Raw genomic sequence first — 19954 nt, forward strand, 5'->3', positions numbered from 1 at the left:
CCATGGAGCAAGTCAAAATTCAATGTTTTGCTCACCATGAGTGAACAAAGAAGCACAAATGCAACAGGAGGCCTTAAACACACACACACACACACACACAGAGTCAAACAGACATATGTTTAGCCTTCATGCCGTCCATGTGTTAAAAAGCTTGTTTGTGCATAATCAACAGTTTTCACTGTATAATGATCGCAGACCTCTTTGCAGGTGCCGGGTACTCCAGGCAGGCTGTTGCAGTCTCTCAGGGTGAACTTGATCTCAATGTAGACTCGCTGCGCTCCTTCTCGGCTGATGTGACGCGTCCTCAGCCAGTTGTTTTGGTTGGCTTCCATAACGTTACACACCTGGTAGGTTCTCATTGGGGTGTTCCTCTCATCCATCACGCTGATCTCCTCCCACTGAGGATGAGAAGGAAAAGTTATTGTGATGTGTTATTTTTGTGGATGAAGGCAGAAAGAAGAGAATAAGATGGGAGAAAATGTAAAAAGAGAAAAAAAGAAGGAAAGAAGAAAAAAAATGGCAAGAAAGAAACAGAAGTGATGGAAAAGCGGGTTGACATAGGTAGTGAAAGTAGCCGTAACTGGCTGAGTGATGAGGAGAAGAAGAGAGGAGGTGAGAAAACCTTTGCGTTGAAGTGGAAATCTTTTTAGCTAAACCATAAATTACAAATCAAAGTGATCAAGTGTGATGCTCAGCAGCACAGCGCCGGCTCGACAACAGCACCACTCGGCTGTACGATCATCTTATTTCATCGTTAGTCAATGGACAAAGAAGATCTCAGTTCGAAGGTTGTGTATGAAGGAAACTGGGCCCAGGTTCAATGAAGTGCGGTTTAGTGCAAACCAACTCTAAGCCTGCGTGTTCTGTTTTCATGTCTGGGTGAAAATGAGTGATGATCTGTGTCAAGATGACTGAAGGACTGTCTTTGTCTATGCTGCACGTGTGTAGAGTGAGCATGTTTTTCTAAAGTGAATGCGTGATTTAGCGCTTAAGAGGTAAGAAGTGTGTGTATGAGAAAAAGAGGCAGAGAGAGAGGGAGTAGGTAGGACAGAGCTACTTTGTCTCCCGTCATCTGCTACCATCTGTTTCCACTTCTGACTAAGGCAGTAATTGAGAACACTTCTCGCATGAGCAGGAAAACATTTCTATCTGCACACACATGCATGTACCATACACACACATACACACACACAAAGAGAAAGAACATTTCTATTCCTTAAAGAAAAGGAAAATAAACCACTGTGGTTTCAGTGTCTCAAGATATTTGATCCATTGAAGGGGAAGCTAACTGGATTTTCTTAGGCAGACACACACACACACACACACCAACTGAATCAGTACTAGTTTGAGGCTGAGCGATGAGAAGACCACCATCTTTGTTCTGAGCTCCTGTCATCATCTTAAGACAGAAGCTTTAACCTCCACATTGATGAGCACATATCACATTACGCATTGCCCAACACATAATACACCCACGTGTGTGCACCTGCATGAGCAGATGAGCAGTGAGGTGACATCTATAATGTGTTATACTGTTCACAAAAAAAAGGGGAAGAGAAAGTGAAGAAAGTAGCAAAAATGCACACTTTCAGAGAAGCGGGAATCCGAGCTAAGGTTGAATTCTTGAAGTTAATTTGATGTGACGGCTCAACAACCCGGCAAAAGCCTGACGCATTCACCTCCTGAATCCTGAGCACTAAAACAGATCCACATAAAAACACACATAGACTCACACTCTGCTGCTCTCTTGCTCTCACAAACTCAGATACTTTTAATCTCCACAGCCTCCACTGAAACATCTACTGTATATGAACTGGAGCTCGAACAAAACCAGCTCTTACTTGATCCTGACCCAACAGTACTTCAGCAGAGAAGGAAGTAGAAAAAAAACTGCAGAAGAAGAGGCAGTAGACAGTTTAAGCTGCTGAAAGTGTCCCTGACAGCAAGTTCAGAGTTTGAAGATTACATACAGTATAAGAGGATGTATTACTGGGGTCGACAGTGTGCGCAGCTCAGAGTCATTGTGATCGGCTCCACTCGATTCAATTAAAAGAACAAAACACAAGACTGCAGAGGAGAAGGGGAGAGAGAGAGGAATGAATGCTGCTAAATTACAGGCAGGCCTGGCAGCTAAATAGACCCATCTGTGTAGAGCCGAAACCAGTCGGACATCACAGGACGGTCACACACACCCACACACACAAAGCTGAGTCCCTAGGGAGTGGTGATTAAAGCATTTATGGGAATAGTCATTGAGGGATAAAGAGGGCTTTATGATGTCTTTGTTTATTTCTTTGTAGGCAGAGTTTGGAGTGGCTGGATTACTGCCACTTCCTGAAGAGTGACTTATTTCCCTTGTTGGCGAGTCTGTTCATTGTCACGTCTGTCTCATTTAAAGCACAGGTGTGTTTAGAAGCATAAAAATGACCTGTTTTTGTCTCCATATCTGCTAATGATGCAGCCACTTAAAAGAAAATACAACAGTGAAAATGTTTGGATTGGCTCAAGAGTTTAAGCACACTCTCTCTCTCTCTCTCTCTCTCTCTCTCTCTCTCAGCCCCCATGTGCACAAATATGCACAGTTTGGTTCAGTTTTACACACTAATTAACATTCAGAATGAAACCCTCCTCCATGAACCCACCAATCACCTTGGCCAATCAGCATGGAGCCTGCATGATTGCTTTGAAGTGAAGCAGAGACGTCGGATCGGGTTTTAAGGTCAACCATTCACCAGCTTAACATAATATCCCTGCTTCTGCAATCATCTGATGGGTACACCTACGAGGGCTTAATTGGCTTCTGGCTCGAGTTTTGTGAAAGGACAGTGAGAAAGAATTTTGGGAAAAACAGAGCTGGAAGATGAGGAAAGATGTTGGGGGAAGAGCAGCGAGGGCTGAGGAGCCTCTGGGGGAGTCGGGAGGCTGTTGAGGCCTCCCATTTTCAAATTAAGACGTATCTGTTTTGTGTCCCTCATAAGGAACACCCCTGTACCGTGACAGAAGTGGGTCACTCTACTCAGTCTCAGCCACATCCGGCACTGCACGGCGTGGATTAAGCGTGACCTGTGAGGGTCAAGTGTTGTTTTTGGTCTAATTCAGGTAGACAGTGGTCTTGTATTGGTGGGAATTGGCTCTCACTGAGAATAATCCCCAGGTTTAAAGTTCAAAGGTCAACTAGATAATCCCATGATATGAAACATAAGACCTTCTTCTCACAGCCCTGGTACCTTTCCACTCACAGCACATCACTCCTATCACTCTCTATCTCCTACATCTGATCCATGACACATTAACAATCATTCAGTCTAAGACATCTCTTTGATTATGATAGATAAACAATGCTGCTGCCAGCAGGTCTGCAGCTTCTGCTTTTAATGATGTGCGCTACAAGCTTTTACTAGAAATCCGCTTGACTTTGTTATGGTAGCATCTTCCTAATCCACTAATTTTTTTTTTTAGTTGAACAAGCTGAACTATAAACTGAAGATACAAGCCACGCCAGCACTGTGGCGTTCCTGAAGCGGCAAGGTAAGAGCCATTTTGCTTCTTCAAATAGCATCACATATTTTCACATGACTGAGCTGCTGAGAGATCACAGACAAGATGACATTACTAAGTAGCAACAGTGTGTCTGTGGTAAATGTGCTGAATGGTGTTTCATTGTATCTCAGAGATAAGAAATGTAGCGCCACAACAATTATATCAATATTCACATTTAATATCCCAATTATAGACCATGTAAACATTTGACAAAGGGATCCTTTCAGCTGCAACAATCGGCAAGCCAGAATGTGTGCAGACCTATTTCTTGGCACCTGATTGTCTTCTGGCTGTTGTGAGAAATGTGATTCTTATTTTGTGGCTCAGTCTTATACTGTGTACATATTATCAAGACTACTACACTGAAAAAAGCAAGAGCAAGAAGAGAGATAACGCTCTACACTCACTGACTCACACAGACTAATTTACTCCTGATGAAATGTATGTCTGACCTCTAAATAGAGACACTTTATGGATACTATTCAAGATCTATTTATAGTATTTCTTAAACCGAGGAGATGTGTGGTTTCTGTACACACTCAGAGAGAAAGATGCCAGATCCCCTCTGTGCTTACACTCTGGATTGGAGTGTTATGTTTTTCTTTCCGACCAACACATTTCTCTGAGGCCACCCCAGTCTGAACCCAATTTCAATAAACGTAACTTGTGTACTTTTTGTCAAAATTGGATTGAACGTCTTTGCTGCAGATGGAACGCATTCTGCTCTTCTATAAGGACCTCGGTGAAAATGAAAAACCATACACAAACATCCACAATATGACCACACAATCAGAGCGTTTCAATTAAGTGAACTTGATCCCCTTGATTGCTTGAGAAAACAACCTTGTTTAGCTCTGCTCACTTGAGCTGCCTCTCTGCTGCACACAACCATGAAACTGCGTGTGGCATCCTGCAATTTAACACACCGGTGCTGAATAGTGGAAAGGGGGAAGGAGGGAAATAGAATTAATTCAGTGCCATTCAACAGCCCCGGCACTACAGTGACATACAGAGACCGCTCTATTGAATGCACTCTGTCGTTCTTCCCTTCTCTGCTCCCACCTCCGCTTCCTCTCCCCTGTTGTCATTTTCTGATTCATGGTGGCTGCACTCCAGACTCCCTTGGTACTTATACCTGCAAAAGGCTTGGTTATGCAACACCCCCTGGCCCCTGACACACAAGTGACACACAGCGACATGTATGCACGTCTACTCACATTTCACCACTCCCAACATGTCTTTTTGCTTCATCTTAAAAATCGCAACCCCGTAATAAATGGAGGCTCCAGTGCCACAGCGTTTTCAGCACAGCAGAAATAATTTGTAAATTCCCCCCGCAGACTCCTGATTTAGCAAGGAGCGCTTAAGAACCCAGTGCTGTCTAAAACACACACACTACTGCTGCTGTTGCTGCAGCTAGAGTCGTAGCCGCCTCTTCCCTTTAAAACATGTCAACACAACCTGCTGTGATCAGATTCATGCTTCAGTGCTGGCATAAAGAGAGGTTTATGTTTGTCTGTGTGTTTCACTGCACATACTCACCCCCTCATTAGGGTAGGCCTCCCAGCCCAGGTCAGCCAAGGCAGACATGGAGTCCAGCAGCGTGACTGCAAAAACACAAAGTGAGAGTTCATGTTAACACATATATTCAATTCTAAATCCTTGAAAAATAGGATTCATCTAACATAACATCCTCTTGTATGTAAACCTTTCAACCTCTCATGTTTTACACAAGAGTGTTATTTGTTGTATTGGAGTACACCAGCAGTGGAATCACAACCTGTAATTTCAACTTTTCAGATTACTGTGGCTGCAGCTGTTATGGTAACAGGGACACAAAGTCAGCCAGTGAATTGGCAACAGGATGGAGAGACTACATCTTACAGACTTTTTTAAGTGTTCTCAAACACACCACGCTTGCAGCTTGAAAATTTGAGGTTGTCCTCTTCAAGGTTCAACACTGACTAGAACATTGTGATGTTATGATGCTGTAATCTGTCTTCATGAACAGTTTATTGAGGAATATGGAGAAAAAAATCAGTGCTCTTGTTATGTTTTGCATTTGGTGCCAGCCTCTAGTGGAGGTCAGAGGAACTGCAGCTTTATGCACTTCCTTTATTTTGGCTTCTTCTTATGTTACTAGTAAAATCCATTGTGAATTTAAGATTTTGTCAGAGTACCACTTTGGCAAGGACAAAATGAATGCAAGTTGCACTCTGAATTCCACATGTTGTTTCCTGCGGGTGAGCTCAGCATGACAGGAGGAATTGGAGGATGCACGAAGGTGAGAATGAAATGTGAAGAGAAGAACTGGCACTTTGACCAGCAGGAAGCATAATGAAAAAATGGAGCAAAGTCCTGTTTATTTGTGTGTGTGTGTGTGTGTGTGTGTGGGGGGGGGGGGGGGGGGGCTTGTTCAGGCCTGGCTCATTCAGGTCCTAATCAAGCCTTCAACACTGCTGACCATCAATATTTAATCAGTATCCATCTGCAGAGACTCCTGCTTCTCTTCTTCTTCTATATGAGTCTCTCTCTCTCTCTCTCTCTCTCTCACACACACACACACACACACACACATTGTGGTTCTCCCACAGGTTATTCTTCTATGGGAATCTTTGAACCTATACTTTCAATCCACAGATCAGACATGAGTGACGCTGACCAGACACAATTTAAACTGACTGCATCACTTTAAAGCGGCGCACTTTCATATGCACTCCAATTTTTTAAAGGTAGCAGCAGTGACCTGGAAAACTATTTAGTAGTACTATAAACCATGCTCCCCGGAATGCAAATGAGACTAATCACTCAATTGAAGAGAGTGGAAAGTGTCTGTTTACAAGCCCCTCTGTGTATCCGTACTGCTGGTAGGTATAACAAAGGGACTGTAAAACTGGTCCAGCCTCTTCTTTTCTTATCTTTCCCTCTTTTTCTCTTCTTCTCCCACTCATGCTGTTCATCAACGCTAACTGAATCCCAGCCGCTCTCCACAGCTCAGTGCACCATGACAGCAGGGAGGCATGTCATGCTGTATGACTGTGTGTGTGTGTGTCTGCGCACACTCGCACAAAGAAGAGAGTGAGAAAACAGCCACCGAGAAAATAGCGCGCATGGTATAATGAAGCAGAGACAGAGGCGCTGCACAGCGCAGCCGAGGTGAGAGAGAGATAGATTAAATGAGGGAGGATGAGGGAACAGTGGAGGAGAGGTGCTGTGCAGCAAAAGGTCAGAGGAAGCCTCCAGCCTGTGTGAGTGTGTGTGTGTTCAGAGGAACTAAAGACCATTTAGACTTCTTCCTTCATGGGCTTTTGAGTGGCGTACAAAAATGGGACATAATAGTATAATAATATATGATTTCAGGACTCAACGGAGAAGCACACATACACTCACACCTTCATTTGCAGACACACTGATATCTATGCAGAGATAAAAGCCACCTATCAACAAGGAATTTAGAAAAATGGTGTGTTACAAATACAGTCAATTATATTAAACCTATAGTTTTACAGCTTGAGTCCAACACATTTTCAGTGTTTGTTTTTGTCCTTTTGTTTCCACTGATCACTTTTTATTCACTCACACTTTATTCACACTAGATTGTCTGAGCCATTATAATGGCTGACATGTCCATTTTTACCTTCTCCAGACTCATCTACAGATGTTACCAGATTTCCAGCTGTCATGGTCTCATCATGGATGGTGGCTATAACTTTTCATTTTCAGCTACCTTTTAGCAACCTCTTGTGCTGTATAGATACACAACCAGAGGCGACTCCACGTATATACATGCTAGTCAAAGAAATATGGAAATATCTTTATGTTTTGTAACAGACTATGGCTGTTGATATAAAGTTGAGTAAGTTTGAAAGTATGTTTTTTTGTTTCCTGTGTTTTTTCTCATTACAGGACTACATCTCACTGTTTAGTAAGCTAAAGTATTTCTCCTGTCATTACATATTCTGAAGCCATTCTGCAGCCCACTGGGAAAACCCCTCACATACATAAACCTACACATCGACACTTTTTTCCTCTTCTCCTCACACCTCCTGTCAATACCACTTATTACTTGTAATCAATGACTGGACTCATTAATTATGTATTAGCTATAGTTTCCTGTCTGCTGACTCAGTTGGAATGCATATGTATGTGTGTATCTGTGTGTGCGAGTTGCAGATGTGGAGAAAAGAGGGACAAATGCAGAGCATTTTTCCTCAAACAAACATGATGCCACACCTCTATCTATCTGTCCATCCATCTCTAAAAGCTCTCACCCCATCTTCCCCCTTCTCTCCCCTTTCTCCGGGGATTTGGCTAAATCGTGTGTGTGTGAAATCTAAGCCTCGGCCAGGCCTGGAATAAAAACACCAAGCTCATCACTCAGTCACTCAGACCAGGCTCATGTTCGATCACTCACATGAGCAGCTAAACATGGCACATCCAACAATAAAACTCTCAATTCTCTTACTGTGTACACAAACATTCATAACTTTCATTTTTTTCTCAGATTTTTTGTCACAGCACTCAAATGCAGCTCCATAGACATGAACATGTGACCTGATTACTGTGAGGGTTGTATGGTTACAGGGAGACAAGCTGTCTTATTGATTTTCACCTCCAAACTGTGAGGTTTACATTCTGAGAGTGAAAGACGAGGAGGAAGAGGAGGAGGTGGGGGGTGCAGGCTGTGAGAATGTGAATCAGAAATTCCTGTACAAATGCAGTAACACGCTGAAACCACGACGACTTATAGAGCCGTGCACTGAACATTTTTCACTTTCTTTGTCTCTTCGTATCCCCCCTTGTGTCTATTTTTCTTCTCACTCCTGCTTCCTCCCTCTGGGGCGTCTGTCTTCTCTGTTTCTTTTTCCTTCTCTGAATGTTTATGTCTCTCTGCTGCTCTCTCACTGGATAGTATCCACTGCTTCAGCTGGGCTGCAAGAAGCTGTGATCCACCTGCCAAGAATCAAACAGTGCTGCCAACAGCCAGACTGGCGCACAAAGAGACCAGAGCGCTCACACACACACACACACACACGTCGGACACACACACACCTTAAGATGGTGCCAACGCCACAAAGAGAAAGACTGCACAATACGACCACCCCACAGACTCAATACAGAGCACAATATGTGACTACATAATGAGTTCAAAAATCAATTCAATTCAAAATACTCATCTGAAATGGAAAGACGACTATCTTTATGGAAGACAAAGCTCAGCTTTTTGGTGTATGTCCTTATTCTTTCTTATGGCAAGAAAATACTGATCAGGATCCTCTGCTGAAAATCTCCTCTGATCAATCCTCTTACAACAGAGTCTGTTTTTTTGTACATTTTCTAAACTTCTAAATAAAGAAGTCGTTTATGATAAATATATCTACACGTTATTCTTTGATTTCCGTTAAAAGTGCATGCTGGAGCTGCAGTTTATCACATACATGAATATTTTTATAAACATTTTTAACACTGTGCGCTAGCTGCCTCTTTTAGGTTGCTGGGTTTCACCCCTTCATCAAAGTGGCTACATTAAAAATGGATCTTAAAAGTAGGGTAGATTTCATTCTGATGCACTTTTTGTTAAATTAGTGTAACTTCTCTTTACAATCTGATAGCAACCGATTAGTTCGGCAGTTTCGCTTTAAAACGAAGAATATTAATCATCTGTGGAAGCTATGAAACGCTAAAAACATCAGCCAATCCTACGAGGCGCCCCTACTCGTGTAGTTGGCTGGTTGTCACTCTCTTCCTGCTCTGCGCGCATCAGAGAGGTACGTGCATGATGGCCGAAGTCACAGACTGGTAGGGAGGCATGGCTTCGGGGTGAGCTTCGAGAGAAAGGGGCGTGTGTTTACTTTTTAAATCTGGCTGACTCTCACTGAGTTTTCAAAATCTCCTACCCTACCTTTAACAGATTCTAGATCTCATATTTGATCCTGGGTGGACAGCTGTGTAGAAGACAAACACCCAATGTCAGAAAATTAGCTTTGTAATTCCCATGTGTAAATAGTGGAACCCTTGGACTTTATAAGACAAACTCAACACAATGTATGCTGTATATTAAGATTACTTAGTAATTCTAAAGGGTTATTATTTGAGAACCCACATACACACAGAGTTTGAATCTGTGCAGCCAGTCACACTCTTAAAACACACACACAAACCTCCCCTGCCACTCCTCCACTGAGAGTGCAGTTCAATGAGTGAGAACGTTGTCAGGGCAACATATGAGTGGGAAGACTTGAGCTCTGAACTTTAGGAACAAGCTGGCATCATACCAACTTACTGTCTTTTCATCAGTCCTCTCTCCACTCATCCACAAACCACCAGAGGCTCTCAATCAGTCTACTTTTCTCTCTCCATCTGCACTCTGATCCTCCGTCCATGCTGCTGTATATCCTTCCTATCCGTGTCTCCAGTGGCTTTTGCTTTCTGTTATTTTGTTATACACAGGCCCACCTCTCCATGCATACCTGCTTTTATTTTACGTCTTCTATTGAATAAATGTCAGTGGAGAAAACGTTGCCAGGATCGGACATTAAGGCATTCTAATTCATCTTTGCTTCTAAAGCAAAAGTTTTCATTGGAGGAGGCAAAATGTTAGCATGAATTCAGGGGGAAAAATATTTTAAGAATATAAAGCATAATGCCCATCTGCAAAATGAAGTGTCTTTAAATAATTCAGCAGATTTAAATTAAAATCCTAATTCTTCTTTGATTCACTTTTAAACTACCCATTCTGTTCAGATATGTTATGTTGATCCACTACACTTCAGCAAGCACAAAATGAAATTCCACTCTGGGCTGGATCGAGTTATGTTGATTAAAATCAGTCATATTAAGCTAAGCGTCATCCCAGATAATTACACAGGAGCCTATAACTATGCAGAGGAGTGATAGACAGGAACAAATCGCTGAAGGTAAAAGCTGATTCTGCGAAAGAAATAAAATCCAATTAGCTTGTAACATGCATGGTTAAATGGGGGTTGGGTGTCTGGATCATAAGTTGTCTGAGCTACACAAATTAAAGGATAAAACAGCACATAAAGTAATATATTATTAAAGTACAGAAACACATTGATTAATTCAGTCTTGTTTGACATGAACTATTTCATAAAAAAGAAGCCCTGATATGATTTGATTGTCTTTCAACACACTCTGAGGCTTCTGATCCCTCTCTGGCTGTGGATGTTTTACACATACTTAAGTGAAAAGTCAGACAGCAGAAATGCAGAGCTTTAATTGATTATAGCCTGTTGCTTTCCTTAAGATAAGATGGAGAAACCAGAATTCAGCAGAGCAGAAAATGTGGCATCGTTCAGGAAGCCAGAAACCAAAGTGGATAAATCCTCAACTGTTAGTCATTTACTTTATAAAAAGAACTCACGGCACTGCTGAGGAATCAAAGGAGAGATGATGAGAACGTACAGCTCTTAGTCAATTCTTAAATCAACCCTTAAATACATTCCCACTCCCAACTTGTCACATATGGATGCGCGGTCAGCGTCTCCTTGGCATCCTGTCATAACACAGCGGGTTCCCCCATAGCATCAGTTTTCAACGTGCAGGGAGCTGCAACGTCCTGTCGGCTGGGGTCGCATAAGGGCCGCCACTAAGCTGACATAAGGAGGTCAGAGGGTGTGACAATTCAGACAAATCACTTTCACCCAGTAAATGGAGGTGCACTTATCATGGTAAATCTAAAGCTCGAGTAAAAAAGCTCTCTTTCACAACATTAAAAAACCATATTTTAGAATTAGGCTGACATGGTGACAAATCTGAAGCTTATATAGTTCCCTATTCTTTGGCTTAACCTTCAAAAAACAGTGTGTAAGGGGTACCTTGTGCCTTAAACTAACAGGAACCTCAACCTAATCAGCTCTTGTGGCTGAATCCACCAGGTGGTTCTTGCATTGAAAAAATATCTAATGTATGTAAAGCACACCTCTGTGACAAATGGAGTGTGTCAGCTCTTCCTAAATATACCAGGTGCAGATCTAATTTAAGAAATTACTATGAGTACTGTCTTCTACACAGCTGTCAACCCAGGATAAAATATGTGATCTATTATCTGTTAAGATCTGTTTTTAATGTAGCCACTTTGATGAAGGGGTGAAACCCAGCAACCTAAAAGTGGCAGCTAGTGCACAGTGTTAAAAATGTTGATAAAAATATTCATGTATGTGATGAACTGCGGCTCCAGCGTGCACTCTAAAACCACCGCTGTGGCAGAGGGCACATTAGCCTATTCTGCTATTTCATACACAGGCAGCACTAGCAGGACAGAAAAGATGATATTCTGACAGACTTTGACAGGAGCACTGCCCTAGTTTGTCGCTTGAAGAGGCTCTGGAGTGTGTGTGTGTATGCGTGCGTGTGTGTGGGTTTGTCTGTGCATGCTGCTCGAATGCTTACAGTGTTGAACTGTGACATCCAGTCAGATCCAGACACTTGTTTTTTAATAAGCTTCTTCCACCAGTATGCCAACAACTCATCAAGGGCAAGGAGCAACAAACACACACATCCGTAATGACACACACACACACACACACACACACACACACACACACACACACACCAGAGACCTTGAGAATTCTGAAAAAAGATTTTCAGTACAAACCACAAACACATACGCCTCCACACACACTGAAACTGTGACGCATCCCTTTGAAAGACTGAATTATAACACTGAAAGAAATGAATAAAGGTTATGATTTTTTTTTTTTTTAATTAAAACAGAACAACTACATTTAAACACTTGAAATCTGTTCATCTCTTTTTGTTGGCTGGTATTACGTTTTGTTTAGTTTTCCTCCCAGGGGGGCAAGAGAACACACACACACACACACACACAGACCGTTACACATGCGGCTGTCACACAGTGGTTGGTCACGTGAGGTTAAATTGACCTAGAATCTCAGGAGTGAGCCTCAGCGGTGGGGATGGACAGGAAATCAGATGTCAGATTAAAGTGTGCTTAGACAGGCTTCTACTGTTGAGACACACAATAACAGACACACACCTCAGTGTTTGTCAGCACCACACCTACAGAAACCTGTGTGTCTGCTCCTCCTTGTTAAACCAAAAAAAACGATTGGCTCTGAACAGACGGAAAAAAGTGAGGACTGAAGCTTTAAATGTGTAAGAATAGAAAGCGAAATATTAACATCGGCATCAACCAAAATGTATTTTAGGTGATTTAACAGGTGAGGACAGCATAGCTAGGTTGTCTTGTACATGCCTACTCGATGTATCTCAAAAGAAAGGAAATCTCTGTGTGAATGTTTTCTGAAAGTATTCCAGCCTTCAAATACTCAGGTGTCTTTCATAATACTATCACGTGTGCTATCAGCGGGGAAAAGACCGCATCATTGGTCAGTGAAAGTACTATATCGATGCATGACCCAGATCCTGAGATGTCTGTTTGTAAAGCTGGCTAATGCTCCCACTCACAGCCGCAGCAGACGGCAAGCTAACAGATCAACAAGAGCGACAGAGAGAGGGTGGAGGTACAACCAAATTCAATTTAGCCAAAAAACAAGGGTCAGGGATGAGTGGTGTGTGTGTGTGTGTGTGGGTGTGTGTGAGTCAAAAGAGGGAAAAGAAGAGCACATGTGGGTCAGCCAGTAGACAGTGGTCAAGGCCCAGTGATCAGTGATTTGACCAGCAGTTTGTAGCTTGTTAAGAGGTGGGGGAGGGGTCAGCAGATGTGCTGGTTAAGAGGGAGGAGGAGGAGGAGGAGGGCGCTCATACCCAAACTTCACTGCAGAACATCAGACATCACACACTGAGGGAAGGCCTCCTCTGACATTAATGAACTCGGCATCCGGCGGGAGTCATTCAAGCCTAAAAACCAATTGTAGCTGCTCGATACACCCATTTCACAGTGGGAACTGAAATAATACGCTCTGTTAAAAATAAGTTGCAGTCAGTGTGGTAAAGAATATGAAATGAATACAAATGAAAAAGCCGCTAAAAACAAAATTGAAAAAAAAGAAAGAAAAAAGAGCCATGCTCTAATGTTGTGTGAGACGTCCAGGTGTAAACATCACCTCTGAAGTCAGAGCGTAAACAGTGACAGGCGGTCTTGTCCCGGACATCCGTTAGAGGTTAAGTCATCAAACAGTGTCTGTTGGGTTCCAAGATTGGCTTAGCATAGCACAAAGGCCACCAGCAGGGGGAAGCTGTTTGCCTGGCATCTCTATTGTTGGCTACAGGCTGTGACCTCACAATTATGATTTTCAAATTGTAATTGAAACCAAATGACTAGCTGCATATCTGATTCATCATCCACTCTAACTCTCAACAAGAGACTAAATGGAATAATAAAATATTTTTGAATTTTAATAAATATTATTTAGCAAACGCTGACTACCATTAAATACAGCACAAAGGCTTTGTGGGGGCTGTTTTGGATGCTCTGATCAACAAAGCAGAGAGAAACCGCTGAGCTATTCACTTTATTCTCAACTACGTGTCTGTCTTTGTTCTTCTTGTCCTTATCGCTTTTGTTTTGTCTCACAGATTTTCTCTTGAGGATTTGTCTTTTATTTATCATTTCTGTTTCTCCCCCTCTCTCTCTCTCTTTCTCTCTCACTCGCACACACATGCAATGAATCCATGAAGTGAAGCCCTCACAGCAGAATCATTCTCTGTCACTGAGTTGTATTTATAACCCCATCTATCAGCCAGCCCCCAGAATATGTGACACTATTCTCTGGACCGAGACCACCAAACTGCCCCCCAGCCATGCATTAAGATAGGATAAGTGTATGTGGGAGATGTGTGTGTGTACATTCGTCCATTTATACTTAAACAGATATAGGAGCTCCACCTCGTATAGAAAACACACACACACACACACAGGCTCCCAGCTCCTGTCCTACTGTTACACTGGAGGTCAGAGAAAGAGGAAGCAGAAGAAAACAAATGATAAAAACAACCAGGGAGAGACAGATGAAGGCCACGAGGGAGGCTGATGGAAAACATGGAAGGGCAGCTATAAAAGAAGGGGATTAGACAGAGATCGGAGTGGAGGTAGAAAAGAAAAACAGGAGGGCGCTCACGCTCACTGCTTCTCTCTGATGAGAGCGGAGATCTATATCCTCTTCTGTCCAAGGTCACGGTTGTTACATGGTAGCAAAGCAATCTCTTGGACTCACACACACACACACTTCTTGAGGTATGGCTCTGCCGATAACTACAAGCAGCCATTATAGATTAAAGCAATTAAACCAGATGAGACCTTTGACCCAACATTATACCACAGTCAGGATCTTGTGTGAATCATAAGGTGTGTGTGTGTGTGTGAGTGTGTGTGTGTTGAAGTAGAGGGCATGCTTTACATATGCTTGCCTGTGCACTAACTGCTCACCCTCATGTTAACCTTAAGAAGCAATACAGCAATTTCCTCCCAGCACCCTGAGGCCAATTCAATGGAAAGCTTCAAGTGTGATGTAATTTCAAGAGTGATTACAGATTACTGCAAACCTTTAAGACTATAACATGTTCCACAGTTGAGTCACTTTTTGTCCTACTGCATCCACCCCACCTATTAAAGGGACACTTCACCTCAAAATTCAAATATTCATTCTCAATCTTGATTGGTGCGAGGTACTATGTGGGAAATGCTTTCTCTTCAATGTAAGTGGACTAAATAACAATTGATTTGTGGTGTTCAAAGCCCCAAAATATGATTAATATGGAAAAAAAAACTCACACATTTTCCATATAGATACACATGTCAGTGAAGTCAGTGTGCATCTTACTATGACACCAGGCTCGGGTGACAGAATGACTCAACATAAACACGACTGACATCCTCCTCCTTTGGGCTGTAACAATTGAGGCAATGTTGTCTTCTGCTTTGTGATGCTGTCTGAGAGAAGGCAGAAATCACAAAAAGCTCAGTAACTCACACCAAATCATCTCTGCAGGCCTCCCCTTTGATCCATCTATGTGTTAATTTGCACAGGAGTTTACGCCTGTTTTGAAATCAAAACATTCATTTTCTTCTATTAGCACACTCTAATCAGCATCCAGTGGCAGTGGAAAGAAAGAAAGCTGCAGGCCACCCTGTTTTCTAGGATTGTGGAGGTAAAATTAGAGACAGGAGGGAGTGCACAAAAATAGAAAAGTATGATAGTCTACTCCTTTTCCCCAGCATGATTCTACATTAGGAGTAAAACGAAAGTGCAGGGAGACAAAGGAAAGAGACATATTTCTGCTGTGTTACAACGAGGCGAGCAGAAAAGAGATGCGGACAGTACGATGAAAAGCAACCGAGGGCAGACCTGTGAGCATCCACCCTGCTGTTACATCAGTATGCCCTCAGGGTCCAGACAGAGGGTGTGTGGGGCTCCCTCTGCTGGTGCTCCTGTCTTGGCCCTCTTCATAACAAAGACCTTCTTACTCTTTTTTTTTTTTCTCTCTCGCAACTTCTGAATGAACCCATTTCCATGTTCCACGTTACAGCAACAATTTTCAAGCAATTCTGTCCATTCGTCTAAATGCCACACAATGGAGCAGATCAATAGCTCTGACAGTAAACTAAGCTTGTTGACAACTTAGCGCCATTTTCCTGCTACATGCTATCATCTCTATTAAAGAGACCTTTTCTTAATTGAGCCTTGAGAGCTGTATCTCCTTTTATGACAAGCTCGCTTCTGCTACTAGACAGACTCAGAGGGAGGATTTTGGAATAATACGACTACTGAGATGCGTGGGTGGAGAATATGCACACTTATAGGCAAACACAAAATACACACACACACACACACATACTGGCATCAAGAGGCACAATCCCTCAGCTAAGCGCGGTCGCAGCAGGAAAAGTGCATGGCAGGCCAAAAGGTAAAAAGCACAGCAGAGACTGACTGACAAAAAATGGCTTCATTGGATTGCTGTCCCATTGGGGCGCACACACACACACACATAGGGTGGGCAACGGGCTTAAGGGTGCCAATTAGGCCAATAGACTGAGTCGGCAGGAGCTGATTGGAGGGATGAAATGAGTCAGACACAATATTTGGAAAGTATTAGTGAAGACCTGAACTGTCAGATACCTCAACAATTTACATGCTGAACAAGACGCACACACACAAACGTTCATGTGTGCATTTATCGAGATCAACAGGAGTTTCCTTTGGCTTCCAGTTAGTTTCATCATTCATGCTCATTTCAATGAATTTTTCAGCAGAGTGTTAGTGTCTCCCTCACTTGTATTGTCCTCCTCCTCCTCCTCTTCCTCTCTCGCTGCCTGTCTATCCTCCTGAGCCTTTGTTCTGTGTGCACTCCTCTGGGCTGTGACATACATTCAGGGCGATGTATGTACACACAGCTTAGACTGTTAAGTCAGCCAGAGACAAGAGGTCCCAACCAAACAGCAGCGGGGCCTGTCACTGCATGAGTGTGTCGGATGTGAATCATTTGACTGTTTAATCTACCTTGTGTAAACTACAGAGTGAAGCGCGAGCGTGTGTCATTGAGAAAATGTTAATCAAAGGCAAAAGGGAAAGCTCTGCTGAGCCAGCTGGAGTTTTTTTTTCAGATGGGAATACAGACTTAAATGATTCACATGTGACAATCAAGTCACAGCTGCATGTTTCATCTCCTGACAGACTTGACAGCCAACAAGCAAAACAACTGCACACATCCAGCTGCTGTTTCATTTATTCCAACAGAACTTTTGCACAAGGTTCTGCTCCTTTTAGTGCAACTTCAACTTCCTTCAAACAGGCCAGCCACCATGTTTCAGCCTGCCAAGCAGTCAGGAGTAGTTAGTAAGTAAATGCATTGGCTAATTTCTGTCTGAGCATCGATGTTAATACAATAACTGAGAGAGGCTCTGCAGCAGCGTGTGACAAATTTAATGTAATTGCTGCTGCTCATTTGCAGACTGAGGCAATAGGCTGAAGCAAGGGGGGAAGGGGCAACATTTATCAGTGTAATAATAAGATATCTATAATTAAGAGAGATTATGACAGAGATGTCAATGTTGTTTTGGTATAATCATTATAAGTTAGGCTAGTTTAATGCAAGAAAAATAGCCAATATAATGTGAAAGGCTCTCTCCAAGTGAAATGTCGAGCTCAGCCTCCTCTTCTTCCTCAGCGTGGCAGTGTGTATGTCATACAAATTTAATGTCAGTGTGCTGGGAAAAGAAAAACGTGACGAACACTTTTTTATGCCTCTCTCCGTTCTTCTTTATGCATGATTCATAACCAAGCCGAGCACTTAACGGGAGTCTCCGCCGCTGCGCTCCGTTCCTCTCCGCAGCAAGTGGATGGATTCGCGCGGCGTGGAGCTCCCCATCCGCCAACACACAACGCGCGATCAAGTCATCTCTCAACTCACTCCACTCAAGGTTCACAAACACACAACCCGCCAGGACACCCACCTTCATTCTCCGGGTAATTCCGTAAGGCTCGACACGGTGACAACGCGTGAAAAAGAAGAAGCGGGGAGATCAGGAGGTAAAGGGATGGATAGATCCACAGGACGCGTGGTAGTGCCATTTTCAGGCTGCGCTGCGCCCTCGCTGCATCCCTGTTGGCGGTGTCGAGTCGGTGAGCGCAGCCTTGCGATTGAGGGGGGAGAGAGAGAGAGAGCAGGGGAGAAGACAGGAGAGGAGAGAGAGAGAGGAGGAAACGCTGGGAAGGAGGGTCCACAGGCAGCCAAATCCTGTCAATCAGAGAGAGGAATAGAGGCCTGTGGAGATTTGTTACACTGCAAAAAATGCTTAATCTTATCAACTGATTTATTCAGACGATGACTTTTATAATAGATAATCTAAATTTAAAAGATTGAAGACGTCAGTAAAAGAGACGTTTTTCCAAATCCATAATATTAAAGGGGCTATATTTATTATTAGCATCATTACATAACAAATAGGCCGCTCCATCCACCTCCTACAGCAAGCACTAAATATTAGCATTAAACAACTAAATCAAATTGAAAAAGAATGCAAAATTTCATTCATACTATGCCACCATAGATTTGTAAATATATTGGATATTCCACGTTGGGAAATGCATCCTGTACATCCACAGTCTTTGTTGGACACAAAACTCAATAAAGCGAGCCATCTCATTACTGACCCACTTGTTGGGATCCACACTGCAGGATAAACACTTCCTTCTCACTGTGAAAAATGCTGTCAATTATTTTGATAAGTGACACGGGCACATGGCAATTACTGTATTAGTATATCAGCTCTAGCTGGTTTCTCTCTCGCTGTCTTTACCCAGATGTTGATATTGTTTCTTTGGATGCCAGCTGAAGCAGACAACGCTGACATGCACAACAGATTTCAATCCGACACTTTATGGAGATTTATTCAGCCGGCATTACATGTATGTGTGGGCTGTGTGTGCCGTGTGTTGCTGTGTTTTTTTGTGAATGTGGCTGTTGGCATGTTGGCTCGAGCAGTCTTTAAACATGAATAAATAATGTGTGCAGCTTGTCATTTGAAATGTGTGAGGAAGAGCTGAGAGTGTACAAGGTCAACCTTTCAATCTTCTACTGACAGAGCTCATGTGGTGCGACGCTTAACCCCAACCAAGAAAACACAGTTGTACGGGGACGTGTGGCGCCTGTTGGAGCATGTGTGTTTGTTTGTGTTCAAGTGTAAACATAATTATTTCAAGCAAGCGCTAAAGGAAACAGTTTCGTCACTTTTAAATATGTTTTAGTTAGTTATTATGAGATATATAAATATTAAATGAGATGATTGATTCGTCAGTCTTCTCTGCATATAAATATTTAGTCCACTGGTTAGCTTAGCTTTGGATAAAAAGCAGCAAAAATGTTCAAACTTGTCAAAATGGGGCCATGAAAGCAGTCAACACCAAATATGGCTATACTGTTGTTGTTGAATCGAAGTCATGTGTGTGTGTGGGTCATTTAGCATTCTGTAATACCATCAAAATTGCAGAAGCCAGTATTAGCTTGTTAGCTTAGCATCTCAAATGTTGCATATATTGTGAATTTAACTTGCTGAAACATCACTACCCTGTCAAAATTCATGCACTAATCACTGCACATAAGCATATAGCATTTGCTGCATATTAATAGTTAACTACTGGTCATACCAATTGAACAAACTAATATAATGATAATTAATTTAATTGCTTTTAATACTGTATACTTTTTTAATAGACATTAAAGCCCATGTGCAACATTAAAGCCGATTTTTTATATATAATATGGCTTCCTTTTTATTTTATCTGTGGATGCCCCATGAGAAAGATGAAAGAAAGCATAAAGCATTCCGATAGGTCACCTGCTGCACTGGGATTCTCCCCCCCCCCCCCCCCCCCCCCCCCCCTTCAACCACCAGGCAAATGTGATGTAACCATGCTGTGATTTATGGAAGGATCGTGACCACAATTATATTTGCCACGAGTAACGCTCCATA

General features: G+C 42.6%; 1 protein-coding gene across 1 annotated transcript in view; it reads right to left on the reverse strand.

Moving 5' to 3' along the window:
- Positions 1-18103, reverse strand: part of LOC114449301 (ephrin type-A receptor 3-like) — a 68910-nt gene extending 50807 nt beyond the window's left edge. Inside the window, exons 1-3 of the mRNA XM_028426821.1 lie at positions 17936-18103; positions 5083-5147; positions 198-398 (exon numbers count right to left, since the gene is read on the reverse strand). Coding sequence (XP_028282622.1) covers positions 198-398; positions 5083-5147; positions 17936-18053 — 384 coding nt within the window. The 5' untranslated portion in view covers positions 18054-18103. The remainder of the gene's footprint in view (positions 1-197; positions 399-5082; positions 5148-17935) is intronic.
- Between the last annotated feature and the right edge of the window lie 1851 nt (positions 18104-19954).

Source organism: Parambassis ranga, chromosome 17 (genome assembly GCF_900634625.1).
Source record: "Parambassis ranga chromosome 17, fParRan2.1, whole genome shotgun sequence".
Taxonomy (NCBI): Eukaryota; Metazoa; Chordata; class Actinopteri; family Ambassidae; genus Parambassis; species Parambassis ranga.